The sequence below is a fragment of the Astatotilapia calliptera genome, chromosome 20 (genome assembly GCF_964374335.1).
Source record: "Astatotilapia calliptera chromosome 20, fAstCal68.1, whole genome shotgun sequence".
Lineage (NCBI taxonomy): Eukaryota > Metazoa > Chordata > Actinopteri > Cichliformes > Cichlidae > Astatotilapia > Astatotilapia calliptera.
This window is the reverse complement of record NC_137441.1, coordinates 30,594,919-30,612,300: the sequence shown is the minus strand read 5'-3', so window position 1 is coordinate 30,612,300 and position 17,382 is coordinate 30,594,919. Positions and strand designations below refer to the sequence as shown.

Sequence of the window (17,382 nt, the reverse complement as noted above, 5' to 3'; positions counted from 1 at the left end):
CTGGTAGGATTTCTGGATATCAGCCACCTCCTCTATCTGCCGGTGGTACATACCGTGCAGGGGCCTGTCCTTCCATGATGGTTCCTCGTCTCCCTCCTCTTTCTTGGGTTTCTGCTGCCTGAGGTATTCACTGAGCACTCGGTCAGTTGGGGCCATCTTCCCAATGTATTCTTGGATGTTCCTTGTCTCATCCTGGACTGTGGTGCTGACACTCACCAGTCCCCGGCCCCCTTCCTTCCGCTTAGCGTACAGCCTCAGGGTGCTGGACTTGGGGTGAAACCCTCCATGCATGGTAAGGAGCTTTCTTGTCTTTATGTCAGTGGCTTCTATCTCCTCCTTTGGCCAGCTTATTACCCCAGCAGGGTACCTGATCACGGGCAGGGCGTACGTGTTGATGGCCCGGATCTTGTTCTTACCATTCAGCTGACTCCTCAGGACTTGCCTGACCCTCTGCAGGTACTTGGTGGTTGCAGCCTTTCTAGCGGCCTCTTCATGGTTCCCATTTGCCTGCGGGATCCCCAGGTACTTGTAACTGTCCTCTATGTCTGCAATGTTGCCTTCTGGTAGTTCAATCCCCTCAGTTCTGACTACCTTCCCTCTCTTAGTTGTAGGTATTGCCCGTAGTGCTGCATTAACATCATCTAGCAGACCTTCTGAGGGTACTTCACGTATATATATATATATATATATATATATATATATATATATATATATATATATATATATATATATATATATATACAGGGCGTTGTTGGAATGTTACTACGCAAGTAACCCTGGCGGAAGGGGCTACATGAATAGGATGAGGGACCTATGGATTCTTCGATACCCAACATCCACAATGACGGCGAAACAACTAGTAGCTCAGTGTTCCAACATTCGAAAGAAGGGACTGCTCTCACAGCTAGAGATTGACGAGGTACAACACAAATGCTACGGCAAGGAGGAGTCAGGACGCCAGGTCAGGGGGGAGATATCATCACCCCCACCCGAGATTGGGTACATAGCCCCAAGTGCGATAGGAGAAGGATCGTTGAGTGCGAGAGGAACTGACCTGAAAAATAGGATCATGGCCAAGCTTGAAACCTGGATCCCCCGTAGCCGGTTACCAAGATTACGTGAAGTACCCTCAGAAGGTCTGCTAGATGATGTTAATGCAGCACTACGGGCAATACCTACAACCACGATTACCGACACTAACAAGCTGATCTACAATACGGCAACAGTGATCAGTGAGATGCTTGGCTACAAGTTGAACAGCGACAAGGGGCAGTACCCTCCATGGAGAAGGAGGCTAGAGGGCAAGATCAAAGTAGCACGGAGGGAGGTTAGCCAACTAACGGAGTTGCAGAAAGGTGCGACAAATAAGGTGCCTAAGAAATACAGCAAGCTGTCCATACCTGAGGCCTTGGAAACTGCCAAGCAAAGACTCACAGCCTTGGCCAGCCGCTTGAGGAGGTACACCAGAGAGATAGAAGGCAGGAGAATAAACCAGCTGTTCTCCACAGAACCAGCAAAGGTGTACTCTCAGTGGCAAGGGAACAATAAGAGAACAGCACCACCAAGGCTGGAGACGGAGCAATACTGGAAGAGCATATGGGAGAAGGATGCAACCCATAACGGCAATGCTCAGTGGCTAGAGGATCTGAGGGCTGACCACAGCGACCTCCCTGAACAGGGTCCAGTAACCATCACAGTGGCAGATATCCAAGAAAGGGTCTCCAGTATGAAGAGTTGGACAGCACCAGGGCCCGACATGGTTCACGCCTACTGGCTGAAGAAGCTGACTGCACTCCACGAGCGTCTGGCAGCACAAATGAACCAGCTGCTAGTTAATGAGAGACACCCGGAATGGCTAACCGAAGGTCGGACGGTCCTGATCCCCAAGGACCCCAAGAAGGGACCGGTCCCCTCCAACTACCGACCAATAACCTGCCTCAGTACTACATGGAAGCTCCTGTCAGGCATCATATCAGCTAAGATGAACAGGCACATGGGTCAATACATGAGCGGGACACAGAAAGGAATTGGCAAGAATACCAGAGGCGCAAAACACCAGCTACTGGTAGACAGAACAATCAGCCGAGACTGCAAGACCAGACTGACCAACCTGTGCACTGCCTGGATTGATTACAAGAAGGCCTATGACTCAATGCCCCACAGCTGGATACTGGAATGCCTAGAATTGTACAAGATCAATGGGACCCTAAGAGCCTTCATCAGGAACTCAATGGGGATGTGGCGTACAACACTAGAGGCCAACTCCAAGCCCATAGCACAAGTCACCATCAAGTGCGGGATCTACCAAGGAGATGCTCTGTCCCCACTGCTGTTCTGCATAGGCCTGAACCCCCTCAGTGAGATCATTAACAAGACTGGCTACGGATACCGACCACGGAACAGAGCAGTTGTCAGCCACCTCCTGTACATGGATGACATTAAGCTGTATGCCAAGAGTGAACGAGACATCAATTCACTGATCCACACTACCAGGCTATACAGCAATGACATTGGAATGTCGTTCGGACTGGAGAAGTGTAGTCGGATGGTAACAAAGAGAGGGAAGGTAGTCAGAACTGAGGGGATTGAACTACCAGAAGGCAACATTGCAGACATAGAGGACAGTTACAAGTACATGGGGATCCCGCAGGCGAATAGGAACCATGAAGAGGCCGCTAGAAAAGCTGAAACCACCAAGTACCTGCAGAGGGTCAGGCAAGTCCTGAGGAGTCAGCTGAATGGTAAGAACAAGATCCGGGCCATCAACACGTACGCCCTGCCCGTGATCAGGTACCCTGCTGGGGTAATAGGCTGGCCAAAGGAGGAGATAGAAGCCACTGACATAAAGACAAGAAAGCTCCTTACCATGCATGGAGGGTTTCACCCCAAGTCCAGCACCCTGAGGCTGTACTCTAAGCGGAAGGAAGGGGGCCGGGGACTGGTGAGTGTCAGCACCACAGTCCAGGATGAGACAAGGAACATCCAAGAATACATTGGGAAGATGGCCCCAACTGACCGAGTGCTCAGTGAATACCTCAGGCAGCAGAAACCCAAGAAAGAGGAGGGAGACGAGGAACCATCATGGAAGGACAGGCCCCTGCACGGTATGTACCACCGGCAGATAGAGGAGGTGGCTGATATCCAGAAATCCTACCAGTGGCTGGACAAAGCTGGACTGAAAGACAGCACAGAGGCACTAATCATGGCAGCACAAGAACAAGCTCTGAGTACAAGATCCATAGAGGCTGGGGTCTATCACACCAGGCAAGACCCCAGGTGCAGGCTGTGTAAAGATGCCCCCAGAGACAATCCAGCACATAACAGCAGGGTGCAAGATGCTAGCAGGCAAGGCATACATGGAACGCCATAACCAAGTGGCCGGCATAGTGTACAGGAACATCTGTGCCGAGTATAACCTGGAAGTCCCGAGGTCAAAAAGGGAGATGCCCCCAAAGGGTGGTGGAGAATGACCGAGCTAAGATCCTGTGGGACTTCCAGATACAGACGGACAAAATGGTGGTGGCTAACCAACCGGACATAGTGGTGGTAGACAAACAGAAGAAGACGGCCGTAGTGATCGATGTAGCGGTTCTGAATGACAGCAATATCAGGAAGAAGGAACACGAGAAGCTGGAGAAATACCAAGGGCTCAGAGAAGAGCTCGAGAGGATGTGGAGGGTGAAGGTAACGGTGGTCCCCGTGGTAATCGGAGCACTAGGTGCGGTGACTCCCAAGCTAGGCGAGTGGCTCCAGCAGATCCCGGGAACAACATCGGAGATCTCTGTCCAGAAGAGCGCAGTCCTGGGAACAGCTAAGATACTGCGCAGGACCCTCAAGCTCCCAGGCCTCTGGTAGAGGACCCGAGCTTGAAGGATAAACCGCCCGCAGGGGCGTGCTGGGTGTTTTTTTTTATATATATAACATCTGTGCGGAGTATGGCCTGGAAGTCCCGAGGTCAAAATGGGAGACGCCCCCAAGGGTGATGGAGAATGACCGAGCTAAGATCCTGTGGGACTTCCAGATACAGACAGACAAAATGGTGGTGGCTAACCAACCGGACATAGTGGTGGTAGACAAACAGAAGAAGACGGCCGTAGTGATCGATGTAGCGGTTCCGAATGACAGCAACATCAGAAAGAAGGAACACAAGAAGCTGAGAAATACCAAGGGGTGAGAGAAGAGCTCGAGAGGATGTGGAGGGTGAAGGTAACGGTGGTCCCCGTGGTAATCGGAGCACTAGGTGCAGTGACTCCCAAGCTAGGCGAGTGGCTCCAGCAGATCCCGGGAACAACATCGGAGATCTCTGTCCAGAAGAGCGCAGTCCTGGGAACAGCTAAGATACTGCGCAGGACCCTCAAGCTCCCAGGCCTCTGGTAGAGGACCCGAGCTTGAAGGATAAACCGCCCGCAGGGGCGTGCTGGGTGTTTTTTTTTATATATATAACATCTGTGCGGAGTATGGCCTGGAAGTCCCGAGGTCAAAATGGGAGACGCCCCCAAGGGTGATGGAGAATGACCGAGCTAAGATCCTGTGGGACTTCCAGATACAGACAGACAAAATGGTGGTGGCTAACCAACCGGACATAGTGGTGGTAGACAAACAGAAGAAGACGGCCGTAGTGATCGATGTAGCGGTTCCGAATGACAGCAACATCAGAAAGAAGGAACACAAGAAGCTGAGAAATACCAAGGGGTGAGAGAAGAGCTCGAGAGGATGTGGAGGGTGAAGGTAACGGTGGTCCCAGTGGTAATCGGAGCACTAGGTGCAGTGACTCCCAAGCTAGGCGAGTGGCTCCAGCAAATCCCGGGAACAACATTGGAGATCTCTGTCCAGAAGAATGCAGTCCTGGGAACAGCTAAGATACTGCGCAGGACCCTCAAGCTCCCAGGCCTCTGGTAGAGGACCCGAGCTTGAAGGATAAAACCGCCCGCAGGGGCGTGCTGGGTAAAAGAGTAGATAGATAGATAGACAGATAGACAGATAGATAGATAGACAGATAGATAGATATAATAGTAGATAAAATAGCTCTCCAGTTGTTATCAGGAAATTGCATTCCATTAAGGAGCAAGGTGTCCTTAATTGTCCTCTCAACATAATAATGTCAACAACAGCATCCCAGCTCTGGGTCTTGCAACACATCCAAGATGACTAATCCTGGAGCATGTCCCACAGTCCATACTTCCAGTGGATCACGTTGTGTCGATGGCAGTTGTAAGACTAGTGTGGTAAGAAGGGTGTGTAGAGTAAACTCAAGAGATGACGACATGCTTGAATCACAGAAAAACTTTGACCTCGTGCCAGAAAGGGGATTACAGCAGCGCTGTGATGGGCACTCCTTCGAGCAAAGCCTCATTTTCCATTAGATGCAATCTGCTTTCTTTGAGCAGTTTGTGAATAAAGGAGTACAATTGTAGTTTTTTAAGAATGAAGCCTTTATTAGTACTATAACCTTTTCCTCTTCTCTTTTTCACAGTGACAATGATCACCTGGGAGGAGTTGTCTTCATGTCATAGTCAAGATATTAGTCCCTCAAAGGAACAGGGTGGACGCACACAAACACACATAATGCCACATAGGCTGGCGACGTGCTTCTGGAGACGAGTTTGCAAACTGAGTCAGCAGCTGTATTTCTGAATGACTCAACCGGTCCACCACAGAGCCCTTTCATTTCTCAGAGCCCTGCCTTCAACCCTGCCTAACACACAGGCATGCACTGAATATGTTAAACACTAGTGCTGACCTCACTACAGCATCACTTCCTCCCAAATGACCAGGGTAAGTACTCAAATACCAAGGCGCAATATGGACTTAATTTCCAAGGAAGTAATTCATCTCAGTGATCAATATTAACAGACAGTTTGATGCTTTAAGGTAATTTCTTAAGGCTACATCTTTTGTTTTTCATTGCTGCTGGAAACTTTTTTTGGCATTAATGCTGTATACTGATGACATGTTGTGGCAAGTGAGGTGGTGAATTATCTGTAGAGCTAATAATCCTTTGATCCTCCAAGTCATTTACTGTATGAATCAGTCAAGTTGCCAGGAAGAGACTTGTACATCTGCTTTGACTTTTCCAAAATGCTGCTTGGAAGGCTGTTGTGGGCCGACGTTGTGTTTCATTCCCCTCAATTTAAAATGATAGCCATCTTGTGAACAAGGAAGTGGAGGAGGAAAGTTTAAAAAAAAGGGGGACTAATAAAATGTAAAACATGGTGCAGCCTGACTGTGACTCAACAGGAAATGATGGAGTGCGCGTAAGTAAGGTGAGAGAAGAAAAGGAGGAGGTCTGGAGTGGGAGGAGAGACACAGTGAGGAGGAGGGGGGAAAAAAGGAAAACTGCCTCAGGACTCTAAGTTAATTTTTGGGAAAGGAACAGACTATAAGAGAGCATACCATGCCTTTCTGGGGAAAACTGTGGGTTGTATACGTATATCATTTCTCAGCCTTGCTACTCAATAGAGCCATGACGTGGACAAACACACACACGCACACTCACTAAATAATCAGAACAACAATTTGACCAAATTTGACTAGTTTCCACCGTCCTCCTAAAGATGACCCGGGATGACGCAGTTGTGCAAAAAGACTTCGACCTCAGAACAAGTTGCGAAAACTGTGCAAACATTCAAATATTGACAGCGCCTTCGTGTCTCCTCTCTCTACCCAAAATGTCCTTGTTAGCTAATTTGCATTGATGCTTGCAAATGTTTTTTTCCACTCCAGCAAAAGTGTGATTTATCAAGAAAAGCTGCCACGGATGAGTTAAATAACGGTCAAAGATCAGTCCAAGGCACTCTCTGTATTCTTTTTATCTGGATTCTACACAGAGCCTCCTCCGGCCTTCTGTTCCCTTTTCTCATTTCAACTGAAGCTCTTAATGAACTGAAGATGGACTTCACAGGGCTGCGGAAGTCCTCCTGCTGGGTTTGCAGAGGCTCTGCCCACACTGAGGCCTGATGTAATGGGTAGAAAAGCTGGCCAGGCGTCCAGTTCAGTATCCTAGGAAAAGAATTGCTCTTCTTTCATGCTCAGATCTCTGCCATTCATTGAAACTGTCACCATGACATCTGATGTTGCTGCGTTTAAATCACTTTAACCCTTGATCCCTTGGTGTACTTCCTCCATCAGTTTGCCTGCTTACTGTGCTTTGTTTTTCTCTGCTGGTACTCTGGGAAAAGCTACGCTGCTTCATTGTTTGTTTGTTCTGTGTTTTAAAGAAATCTGTGTTCATTTATGTGTGTTTGTGTGTCATTTCTCTCTCCATTAAGCTCCATTGTAGCTGGATTTTATTCACAGAAAATATCAGTTGCTATTATTATTTTTTTAAAAAGCACTTTAGCATCAGATTAGATTACACAGAAGTCTTTGTGCACATCCAGATTTGTCCATTATTAAAAGGTAGCAGAGGCATGATTCTTCCATCTGTCCTCCTCTTCCTCCTGATGACTGTTGTTCCTTTGATAACTAAGCTAAGATGTGGTCAAAGGCTGTGGTGGTGAGCCCACACAGACATTTGAGGAGCCCAGCTCCCAACTTGTCAGATCTACCCGTAAAGCCATTAAATGAAACAAGGACTAGGTGTGGGGTGTGTGTTTCAAATCACACACAGCGTTGCACACAGCAGCACAACATTCAGGTCTTAATCACTGTCCGTCTACTTTGAAGTAAAGCATCAAACATAAATATTTCAAATCAGGCTGAAGGAAGCAGTAGGTGGCAAGAGAGGGGTGCAATGCACTAAATATGAGAATTTCATAAGAATATCTTTCTGTTTTTTCTCAATTACAGCAACTCGAATCCAGAGTTAAATGACGACGCTCTTTCAGTTCTGGTGACCCATCGTTTACTCATCTCTGAACAATCTTGATTTTTAACCTCTTACACATATGGCAGCATCAAGTGGACATTGTTTTATGCAATCACATATTTAAAGTATACGGCTCATAAATATGGCCGCCATATGCGCCTGTAGTTATCACAACCTCTAACACAGATTCGCTGGAACAAGGAATGTGAAACCTAAACACAAGACACGTCAACCGCGACTTTGAAAACAGCAGCCCTGTAGTGGCGCTCTAATTGCTATTACATGTTTGTACACAGCTGGTTCCTCTATAAGAGAATTCCCTGTGTCACCGTGTCAGCACATCAACCTACACGAATGTATTTACCATAGAAAACATATGTTAACACCTACCTACTTCATTTCCTTTTCCAACTTGAGACACTGTTAAGCGCTGTGCTGCACACACACTCATCGTTTTAGTTTTCTATTCTCAGACAGATGGGGAACTGATAGATCAGTTTAATATAACCATAAGTCTTGATGAGTTTTATTATGATCTTGTACTTTTTACTCATTCTTGCATTAATCCTGTTCTTTTCCACAGAACAATTGATTTTTATACACACACACACACACACACACACACACACACACACACACACACACACACACACACACACACACACACACACACACACACACACACACACACACACACATATGTGTATCATAGTCCACCTGGTATTCCTGCTCATTTTTTGCCAGTCTGCATTTGAGTCAGGCCAGCTCTCGAAGTCTGACATATATGTATGTTTGCAACATTAAAAATAAGCAGTCTTCTTTATCTTTTTTGATAAGGATGTTGGGAGGTGGAGTGCTGCAGATGTGGAAGGTGGGCTTCTGACTGCACTGACATCTGTGAGGGACGGAGGTCTCTCAGAGCAGGAAATGACTTGACCTCCCCTGTAGGAGACTGGCCCACCCTGGCAAAAACCCCCACAGCCCTGAGCATCCTGGGTCACCACAAGCGCCCACAGAGGACTGCAAAGCAAGAGCAGAGCTGCTGGTAAAAGTGGCAAAAACTTTGAATTTTGCATGGCCATCTTTATGCAATTTATTAAAAGATGATTAGACTAAGATTTTGATTTTGAAGGGACAGCAGGTGGTATATTTAATTTCTATATAGTTTGGTATTGTTAGTCTTACAGTCTTAACTGTAACACAAAACGTGTGCTTGGTTTACAGCTGAATGACAGTGGTGTGACTGGACATCTCTGTGTCACTTTGAAATTCCACATTGCACAATGTAAAGTTGACACATAACAGCTTATTTGTTGAAACTATGAGTATTCCTTTAAGCAAACAAGTTAACGTTAGTGGGAGAGGGATGGTTGATGATTGCAGCAATGTAAGCACGTTACATGTGGCGTATTTATTTTATGGGTTTGTGATTTACAGTCAGTATATAGGTATAAGGCACTCCTTAATCCGCATATGACTGTATGTGGGCTTTATTGGAGTAGTACAAGCAGAGGAACTACTCAACAATCTGCACCAAGGGAAGAAAGAAAGGTTACAGGGTCACTTGGCTTACAATTTTACGATTTGGTTATACAGTGTACAATATTTGATGGGTCATTTTGCCTAAGGATTTATTTGTGCTGTCACTGCAGTAAAAAGATCAGATGGCAGTCTGGGGGAAGACTGTAAGCTCAGTGTGGTCTGGACCCTGTGGTGAAAACAAGAATAGCCTGCACTCACTTCCCTGTTATTTTCTGGTAAATGGCCTCTCATATTGTCCTTCTGCCTCTCTCAGCGTGGGTGAGGACAAACACAGGACAAACACACACACACAGTCAACTCTTTTGTGACATGCAGGCTTCAAAACAAGTCCTCATCCTTCATGTCTGGTCTGCCAATCTAGTGCTTGTAACTCTTTATCAGTGTTATGTTGTACACACGCCAATATCCACCCACACACTTTCTGACTCCCACACAAGTCAGGCCACAATTGCTTGAAATGCAATTTCCTGTACACGCATTACAGGGAACAAATAAAATAAAGGACATTTTTGCTTTTTGACCTGCTGAGGCATACTTAGTGTAGGGTAAACGATGTAATAAAATGGGAGGGGAAATGCTTAATAGATTTAAGCATAGATCCTTAAGCTCTACAGAGTCTTAGTTCCACTGACTGTAAGGAAATAGATTTTGTGAATGGTGTCCTGAAACCTGAAAGTTGCGCAGACAGGTTAACAACATCTTGTTAGATTCACACTGCAGTTGAGAGTTCAGGAAGGTGAGTAAAACCGTACAGAGTATAGAGATGAAACGTAAGAGAAACGTGAATTACTGCTGATAGCATAATGCGCAAGTACAATTTCAATGTTATTCCTGGTCAAAGGGAGACGATTTGTATAGTTTAATTGAGAACAAATAATCATATTTTATAACATTATCATGTGTATGTAAAAATGTAATATGAAAAGTAATTTCAGATTATCAGTTACATTTAATAGAGTCAAAACTATGTTGGACAGAATTGGGTTCTAACTACATACTCAAAAAATACATTTAATTAAAATTTTAAAAATCAAATAGTAAAGTAAACTTAGTAAAGTATTCAGTGCATTTCCTAGTAGAGTGATGTAAAAAGAATTACAGGCATTTTTCCCCTTTAAGGCAGCCATGGGTGGAGTTACAGTAACGCGTTCTGGGTGTTGAATTCTTTTATAAGGAGATGTGGAAACCCGCGTCACTCTGACAAAATGAGTTTCACCTCCCAGTGTTGTTGACAGAGGAGGGTCGATGCACATGGGTCAGGGTTGACTGACAGACTGGATTTTAGCCTCACGGGTGTCATTTCTCGCTTGGGACTGAGGGCGATCGAACGAAACCAGCTGTACGTGACGGATAAGCAGCATTTGCATGGTGAGGCTCATCACGTTCTCATAAAAGTTGTTTGATGAACATTGGCTCTTTTTTGTTGCCTTTGCCTTTACCACGGGACGGTCAGATGCTGTGTTGTATGTGATGTGAATGTTACTCTGTTACTAAGTGTATACGAGTGTTTTCCACACTGGGACGTCACGAAAAAAAAGAAAAAGAGCCGGTCAGAAATCACTGAGGTCTGTTCTCTGAGTAGAGCCTGTATAGTTCAGATGTGTGTGGACAGCATTTTGTAAGCTGGACATTTGTGTGAGTAGACCAGCTAGAGGAAGTTATTTATCTAGTGGAACGCACTGTACTTCTGACTCAATGAGGGATTTCACTCGCGTCCGCCGAGGGAAGTCACGTCGAGGCGGGATAGGTCTTGGACTGCTCGGCACTTCCATTTTCACCCACTAGTAGGCGATAAAGAGTAAACCAGTAATTCTATGTCTGTCTGACGTTTTCGTATAATTTAAAGCGCAAAAATAAAACAAAACGAGGGAGTCAAAATTGGTTCACAACTATCATTCAAAAAGTGTAAAAAAAAAGTGACGTCAGTAATATAATGTAAAATAATTTACAGTAAAAAGCGCATGACCCAGAGTTAAACATAACTCGGTGTTATCAAGAATAGAGTGCGATAAAGGCCAATAACAGAAAGTGACAATAAGGGTTATGGAAATTAATTATAATAATAAAATAAACTATAAATATATAGTTTAATAGTTATGATGTGAAAATGTACTACATGCCGATGTGGCCCATGACCAGGTGGAGTTGCGCTTTTTTCAAACTATAAAAATGTGAAAATCTTCATTTTCTGCACACTATCTAGACTTTAGTTTATTAGAAACAAAACATTTCGGACATGCAAGTAGACTATAAAGTCTACCTACCATCTTGTTACATATTAGATATGTAACAATATTAGATAGGTTGTTACATATATAATATTATGTAACAATATTAGATATGTAACAACAAAAGATTTTTAACACGTTTATTTAATTATTATTTTTTAAATATTTTTTGTAAGTAAAAAGCAAGTACTAAAACTGCATTTTTTCAGTTAAATATCATCACAAACATCTTTTCATATGCCTCTTTTATTCCCCAGGTGAATGAAGTTAAACAGTGGAAATGTCAGGATCTAATGAACTGCACTAAACTGTCACATTTACAGCATGGCCTTCGCCTGGTGACCCATTAAAAATCAGTACACGCAGATAAACCTAAAGGTCTGGTTTGTTAGTGCAATGGAAAAAAAAAATTGAAAGCTGCAGTCACACATTGAACCTAGATTAGTTTGGTGAATAAACTTGTATTTGGGCTGCGGATCTTGTTGTTAAAACGGTTTCTCTCATTGAATCAAATGCTTTATTGTTTAGTTTTGTGGCGCGCAGTGTTGTAGTTAGTCCCACAGCTTAGCAGACCTAATTAGTGTGTATGTATGTGTGTGTAAGGTGCAAACTTCACGCCATCAGGATAATCAACTCGTGCTTAAAGAAGGCCCGGTCACTGAATGGTCTATTGCCTGAAAAAAAGTTGAGGTGGGGACTGCCAAGGACAACACACCAAGGACCCTGCATGTACTAAACAAACTGTTTTCTCCAGCCTCTGGCTTGTCCTTCCAACTGTGCCAACACACGCAGTCCCCCCCGCAGGGGACTTTTTGTGGCACAGACTCATACCTTGGCCGTGGCAGCTTGTCTCCATGGCGTATCTCTAGTCCTAACCTCATGGGAGAGTTTACTTGTATTTTCAGGCTTGCTTCGCTGTGCACCAAAGTGGTACAAAGGCCCATTCATGCCCGAGAGTGGCTCCATTCATGGACACTGAGTAATTGCCGGTAGAATTCATAATTAGTCTGTGTCTTCCATCTCCGAGGCTCACGGGTGGAAATGACGCCACAGTTGGTTGTTTTAAGGATAGCATTAATATTCAAATCCACGCTTGAGTCACTGTTTTGTTTGTAGTTGGGTTTCCTTTGCATGCTCTGCATTGTTTGCTTCCCACTTCGGCATTGGAGTTATCATGGACAGGAAACAAAGCAGGTCTTTGAAGCGAAAGATTGCAGTGATAGTAGAATGGAGACCTTGGGTTGCCCTCCAGGCAGTGTGGTGCTTTCATTTTAATGTGAAATGGGTCTTTTTATTTCATTGCATAAGCACAGTATGTGTCCGCCTTATTGTATTTTAATTCTAAATGTTGCTTTCAATGCAAGAAGAAGCACAAATATGTAAAGTACAATATATGGGGAGAACAAAGATTTAGAGGTATGTCATTGAGTCAATGCAGCTGGGTGCTTTGCTGCGTCACTGCTGGGAAGACACAGGGGCACCACTCAGTTTTAAACTCCTTCAGTTGTCTGATGGTCTGCTTAACCTGAGCTGCACATCTGACCATAAGCCAAAACCGCAACAGCAAGGTTGACATCATCATCTATCATAAAAAAAAAAAACCAGGATGACCTTCACCTTTGCCCTGATACAAGTGTCCATCGCCCTGGAATGATATCAGTTGCTGTGCATCATATCAGGAGAAACAGTCATCATCTTTATAGATATATGCTAGTTGAGAATCTTAATCATCAGCATGGATGTCACGTACAGTCTTATACTTATAAGTCTGTACTTATTTCATTGCTTTGCCTGTCTGCACAAAATTCTCTCTCACCTTAACCCCTTAAAATATTTTAACAGTAAGACATTTCCTAGTCATTCGCAGTGTGCCACTTTTTAAGTGCACTTTTGTTCTCAGCCAGTAGGCTAACAAGGTTAGGGCTTGTGACCCTGTCACACTTAAACTAAATTTTCCTTCAAGTGCATCTATAATCGCGGTGCTTTGGGGCCGTCTCAGCGGTGGAGTTTGTCATCCAGCATCACAGGAATTCTGGACAATAAGCCCCTTTTGTGAGGGCAGATACTGGAGCGTTGCACAGAGACGAAGGAGGGTGCAGGAGTACTGTCGCCCTCCCACATCTGACCCAGAGGTTGTGTAATACCCTGCTCATCAGACAAATAGCTTTAAACTGGATACATATGGTGGCTGAGAGAGCAGGCTGAAGCAATTTTCTTGGCTTTTGTTGTTACTCGTTTCCTCAAGGCTCACCTAAAACATGCGGGGTATCGCAAGTCGTTTGTTTACTGCGTCTAGTGAAAAGTGGCATATGTTCAAAATGTAAACGTTTCTTTTGCCCTGCTTTCATAACCTTTTTGAGAATAGGAAAAAGCTATTGGATATAGTTGTGTAATGATACTTTTACTACACTGAAATGTGAATGATATGAATGTTTTTCACAATCCTGCAAATCTACATACTAAACATAAAGAATGTCATGAAATGTTACATCCTTTGAACTTTGTTATATGTTACTTATTCAATGTAAAATACTTTGCTTTATATACAATTTTCATGAAGTAGTCCATCTGTCTGTAATATATGCTGTATGCTTGTGTATGTGCAGTTATCTTGTATTGTTTGCTGCCTTTTGCCTTGCCTGGTAAGATAAGAACGTGCAGCTGAGTGTGATGGACGGTGATGAGATCCAGCTGTACCCTGCTTATGGGCATTTCACACCAGCAAAGGTGTGACCTGAATGATGTGATGTAATGCAAAAGCCAGATGTGAATGTAAAAGATAGCCAGATGAATCCCCTTGCACTCTAATGTCAGTGTTTCTTCAACAGCTTACCACTGGCTAGAATGAAGCTGTGATGGGTTTGACGGAGCTGACTTGTGTTGGAGCTTTAGATCGATATCAAACAGAGCTTCTTATAAGAACACGATCTCTTCTACATCATGGCCAGGAGTCAGAATAATTTGTGGAGACAGCATGACCTGAACAGGTACAATTAACACTACACAAGTCCTAATACTAATTTTTAAAAAAAATGTAAATAATCTGTTATTATTATCTGTGAATCTGTGGCAGCTTTGCAAAATGTTGAGCATGTAAATCTGACCAGGAAAAAAAGAGAAATATAAGAGAAGGGATAAATGTTAGCATGAGCAACTACATGTAGTCATGCAGGATTATAATATATGTATATAGCAAGATAATATGAAACTAAATAACAGTGTCTGGCAATCATAGACACAGAGTCTGGCTCAGAAAAGAAATCCAGTAACTTGTTACTGTTTTATACTGCAAATAGAAAAAGGACAACTGAACATATGTCCTGTTAATGCATTTGTTAGGCTCGTCTTATAAAGACTGATTTGGAATGATTTACCATCGTGCACAGCTCTGTATGGATTTCTCAACCTGTCCTGCTTTGCAGAGTGCAGAGCTTTGGCCTGAGGGCTTACACAGAGCAAACCCTGAAGGAGCTTCAACAGCAACAGCAAATGGCCAACGAGTTTAACTGTGAGTCTTTTTCAGATATTAGTGTTACATGTATGAAGGAAACGGATTTAGCATGGATGCATGAACTTTATCAAAGCTCCTCTGCTTTGAATTCGTATGTATCAGGAACACTATCAGTATGTATCTGCTATTACTGTAAATTGTAGAAATTCTGGCAATTTTTTTTTCATTGTTTTGAAATTTTGAAAGGATGTGAAGAGTTATGTTTGTTAAATTAGGTGAAGTTATGCACTTTTTTTTATTAGAGAAAAAAAAAAACCTTTAAACCTCATTTGTCTAGTAGAACAGTATTTAGACAGGATGCAAGTGAGTTTGCCATCACAGTACTAAGCTGTGTACCAGAGGAAAGAGATCGGGGTGTAGGAGGAGGGGAAGCTATCGCTCCCCAGTCACCAGCTGTTCCTGCAGTCTGGGGCACGTCGGATGTTTCCACAGAGAAGGTTATGGGAAGCTCAGTTAAGATTGTGGCCTGCCCTGCAGATAATGACGATTCCCGTGTTAATCAGGGTGTTGTGGCTGATGTTTGACGAAGAAGGCGATAGGTTAAGCTGGTGTTTTCAGGATGTTTTTACTCCCGTTTCCTGTACAGTATCTTCAGTAAGTACGTTTTTATAAGGCGGTTGGGCAGCAAGTTGTTTTCCATGTTTCTTCCTCTGAGTGTTGTTTCTGCACTGGAGGGGACAACAGCGATAGCAAAGCCTTACATAACAATTTGCTTTCTCAGTATAAAAGCAAACGTAGCATTTTGTGTGTTTTAACACATTTCCTTTTTTTGCCCCTTTTTCTCTCCGCAGCCAACCCCTCTCTCTCCCAGCCTCCATTTTTTTCTGATTCCTACCACCTAGCATCAGACAACATGCTGCTGCCCATTGAGGGAGACCAGGTGGTTCCTTCTTCCCAGAGACAGGCAGTATTCGGGGTTGATCAGAGGGAGGCCAAACCCTTGCCACCTCTGCCAGACCCCGAGGAGCTTATGTCAGATGAAGCAGCTGATAGTGAGGTTGAGTTCTTTACCAGTGACCGACGGCCCCTTTTGCCCAAGAGCTGCCCTAAGCCTATCTGCAGGAACAGCAGCAAAGACTTTGGCCAAGTAAATTATGCCTACCAAGAGAGTTCATTGAGGGCTGGAGATGCTGGCGTTGGATCCATGGCATTCTCTTGGCCAAGCAGAGAGGACCGGCCAACATTTGGAGGAGGCAGGTTTGCGGCCGACATTTGGTGGCTTGGTCACCAGACAGATGAAAACCAGCCTGTGGTGTCGGAAGCTGAGGATACCTTTGGAGCCAAACGGCCAGAGCAGAACCTATTACCTAGAATCCAATTTTTTGGCTCGGGTCCTTCCACCCAACCACACGCCAGCACCTCATCATGGTCCACTGACAGGCCACAAATCCCTCCTCGTATCCCCATCCCACCAAAATCAAAGACTGGGACCGATGAAGACAAACCTCCCAAAATCCCTCCTAGGGTGCCTTTAGTCCCACCCTGTCCACCACGCACCCCAAGCCCTAAAAGTCTTCCAATTTATATCAATGGAGTGATGCCTGCCACTCAGAGTTTTGCTGCTAACCCCAAATATGTCAGCAAGGCGTTGCTGAGACAGATGACAGGTGAGCCACCTGCAACCCAGTTTTCTCCCTGCATTGTTCCGATTTTGAAGGATGGCAGAAAGGCCAGCGGGACACACTACATCCTGCTGCCGCCGGGCCGACCGCCAAACACAGAGAGAAGAGAAAGACTCCTGAGTGAACCTGCTAAGACAGGGAACAGCAGCTTCTGGCAGAAAAGGTAGAAATCATCTCACCATGTCTGAAACTAGACGAGTACAAAACGGTGACTGACGTTATTAATCACTCTGTGATACACAACTGTACAGTGTGCGATAATATCTGCTCACATGTGTAACGTATTGGTATTTTCATTGACTGACATGTGTTTGGTGTAATATCCACGAGGTTTTTTTGACTGAACATTTTACCAATCAGTATTTTAGAGACGTCTCTTCTACTTCGACCACAACGACAATACACAATAATATAGTATTTTCACAAATAGAGAACAAATATTTATTTTCTATCACCATTTGTCAGTTTTTGATAACTAAGATACTGCCGTTTCCTTACTAAAAAAAAAATAGTATGATCACTTATAAATTTTTAAAGTCTGACAGTCGTATGCTCATACCACTAAAAACAGCCTTAGCTATGCAACATATACCTTACAAGAGAGCACGTCTTTATAAATGTACAAGCTGGGCTTGTGCCAAACTGTTCCACGTCTGTTATTTTTTATCACAA

The 17,382-nt window shown here is 44.2% G+C and overlaps 1 protein-coding gene across 4 annotated transcripts; it reads left to right on the top strand.

Annotated features, from left to right (window-relative positions):
• Nucleotides 1-5,270: 5,270 nt before the first annotated feature.
• Nucleotides 5,271-17,027, top strand: errfi1b (ERBB receptor feedback inhibitor 1b). Of its 4 annotated transcripts, none has more exons than XM_026153585.2 (5): nucleotides 5,271-5,775; nucleotides 8,645-8,852; nucleotides 14,406-14,564; nucleotides 15,000-15,085; nucleotides 15,880-17,027. In XM_026153585.2, the coding sequence occupies exons 3-5, from the start codon at nucleotides 14,518-14,520 to the stop codon at nucleotides 16,875-16,877; spliced, it is 1,131 nt and encodes a 376-aa protein (XP_026009370.2). In that variant the 5' UTR covers nucleotides 5,271-5,775; nucleotides 8,645-8,852; nucleotides 14,406-14,517; the 3' UTR covers nucleotides 16,878-17,027. The 4 variants fall into 4 exon arrangements, with proteins under 4 accessions (XP_026009370.2, XP_026009371.2, XP_026009368.2 ...); XM_080295649.1 differs by lacking the exons at nucleotides 5,271-5,775; nucleotides 8,645-8,852 and adding exons at nucleotides 10,703-10,717; nucleotides 14,184-14,304; XM_026153586.2 differs by lacking the exons at nucleotides 5,271-5,775; nucleotides 8,645-8,852 and adding an exon at nucleotides 9,888-10,085.
• The last annotated feature ends 355 nt before the right edge of the window (nucleotides 17,028-17,382 follow it).

Bases quoted from the DNA above. Each gene is read 5' to 3' on its own strand.
- errfi1b (XM_026153585.2), top strand. From the start codon at position 14,518: ATGGCCAGGAGTCAGAATAATTTGTGGAGACAGCATGACCTGAACAG. The intron at 14,565-14,999 runs GTACAATTAACA...CCTGCTTTGCAG, and splicing joins AGACAGCATGACCTGAACAG to AGTGCAGAGCTTTGGCCTGA. The intron at 15,086-15,879 runs GTGAGTCTTTTT...TTCTCTCCGCAG, and splicing joins AATGGCCAACGAGTTTAACT to CCAACCCCTCTCTCTCCCAG.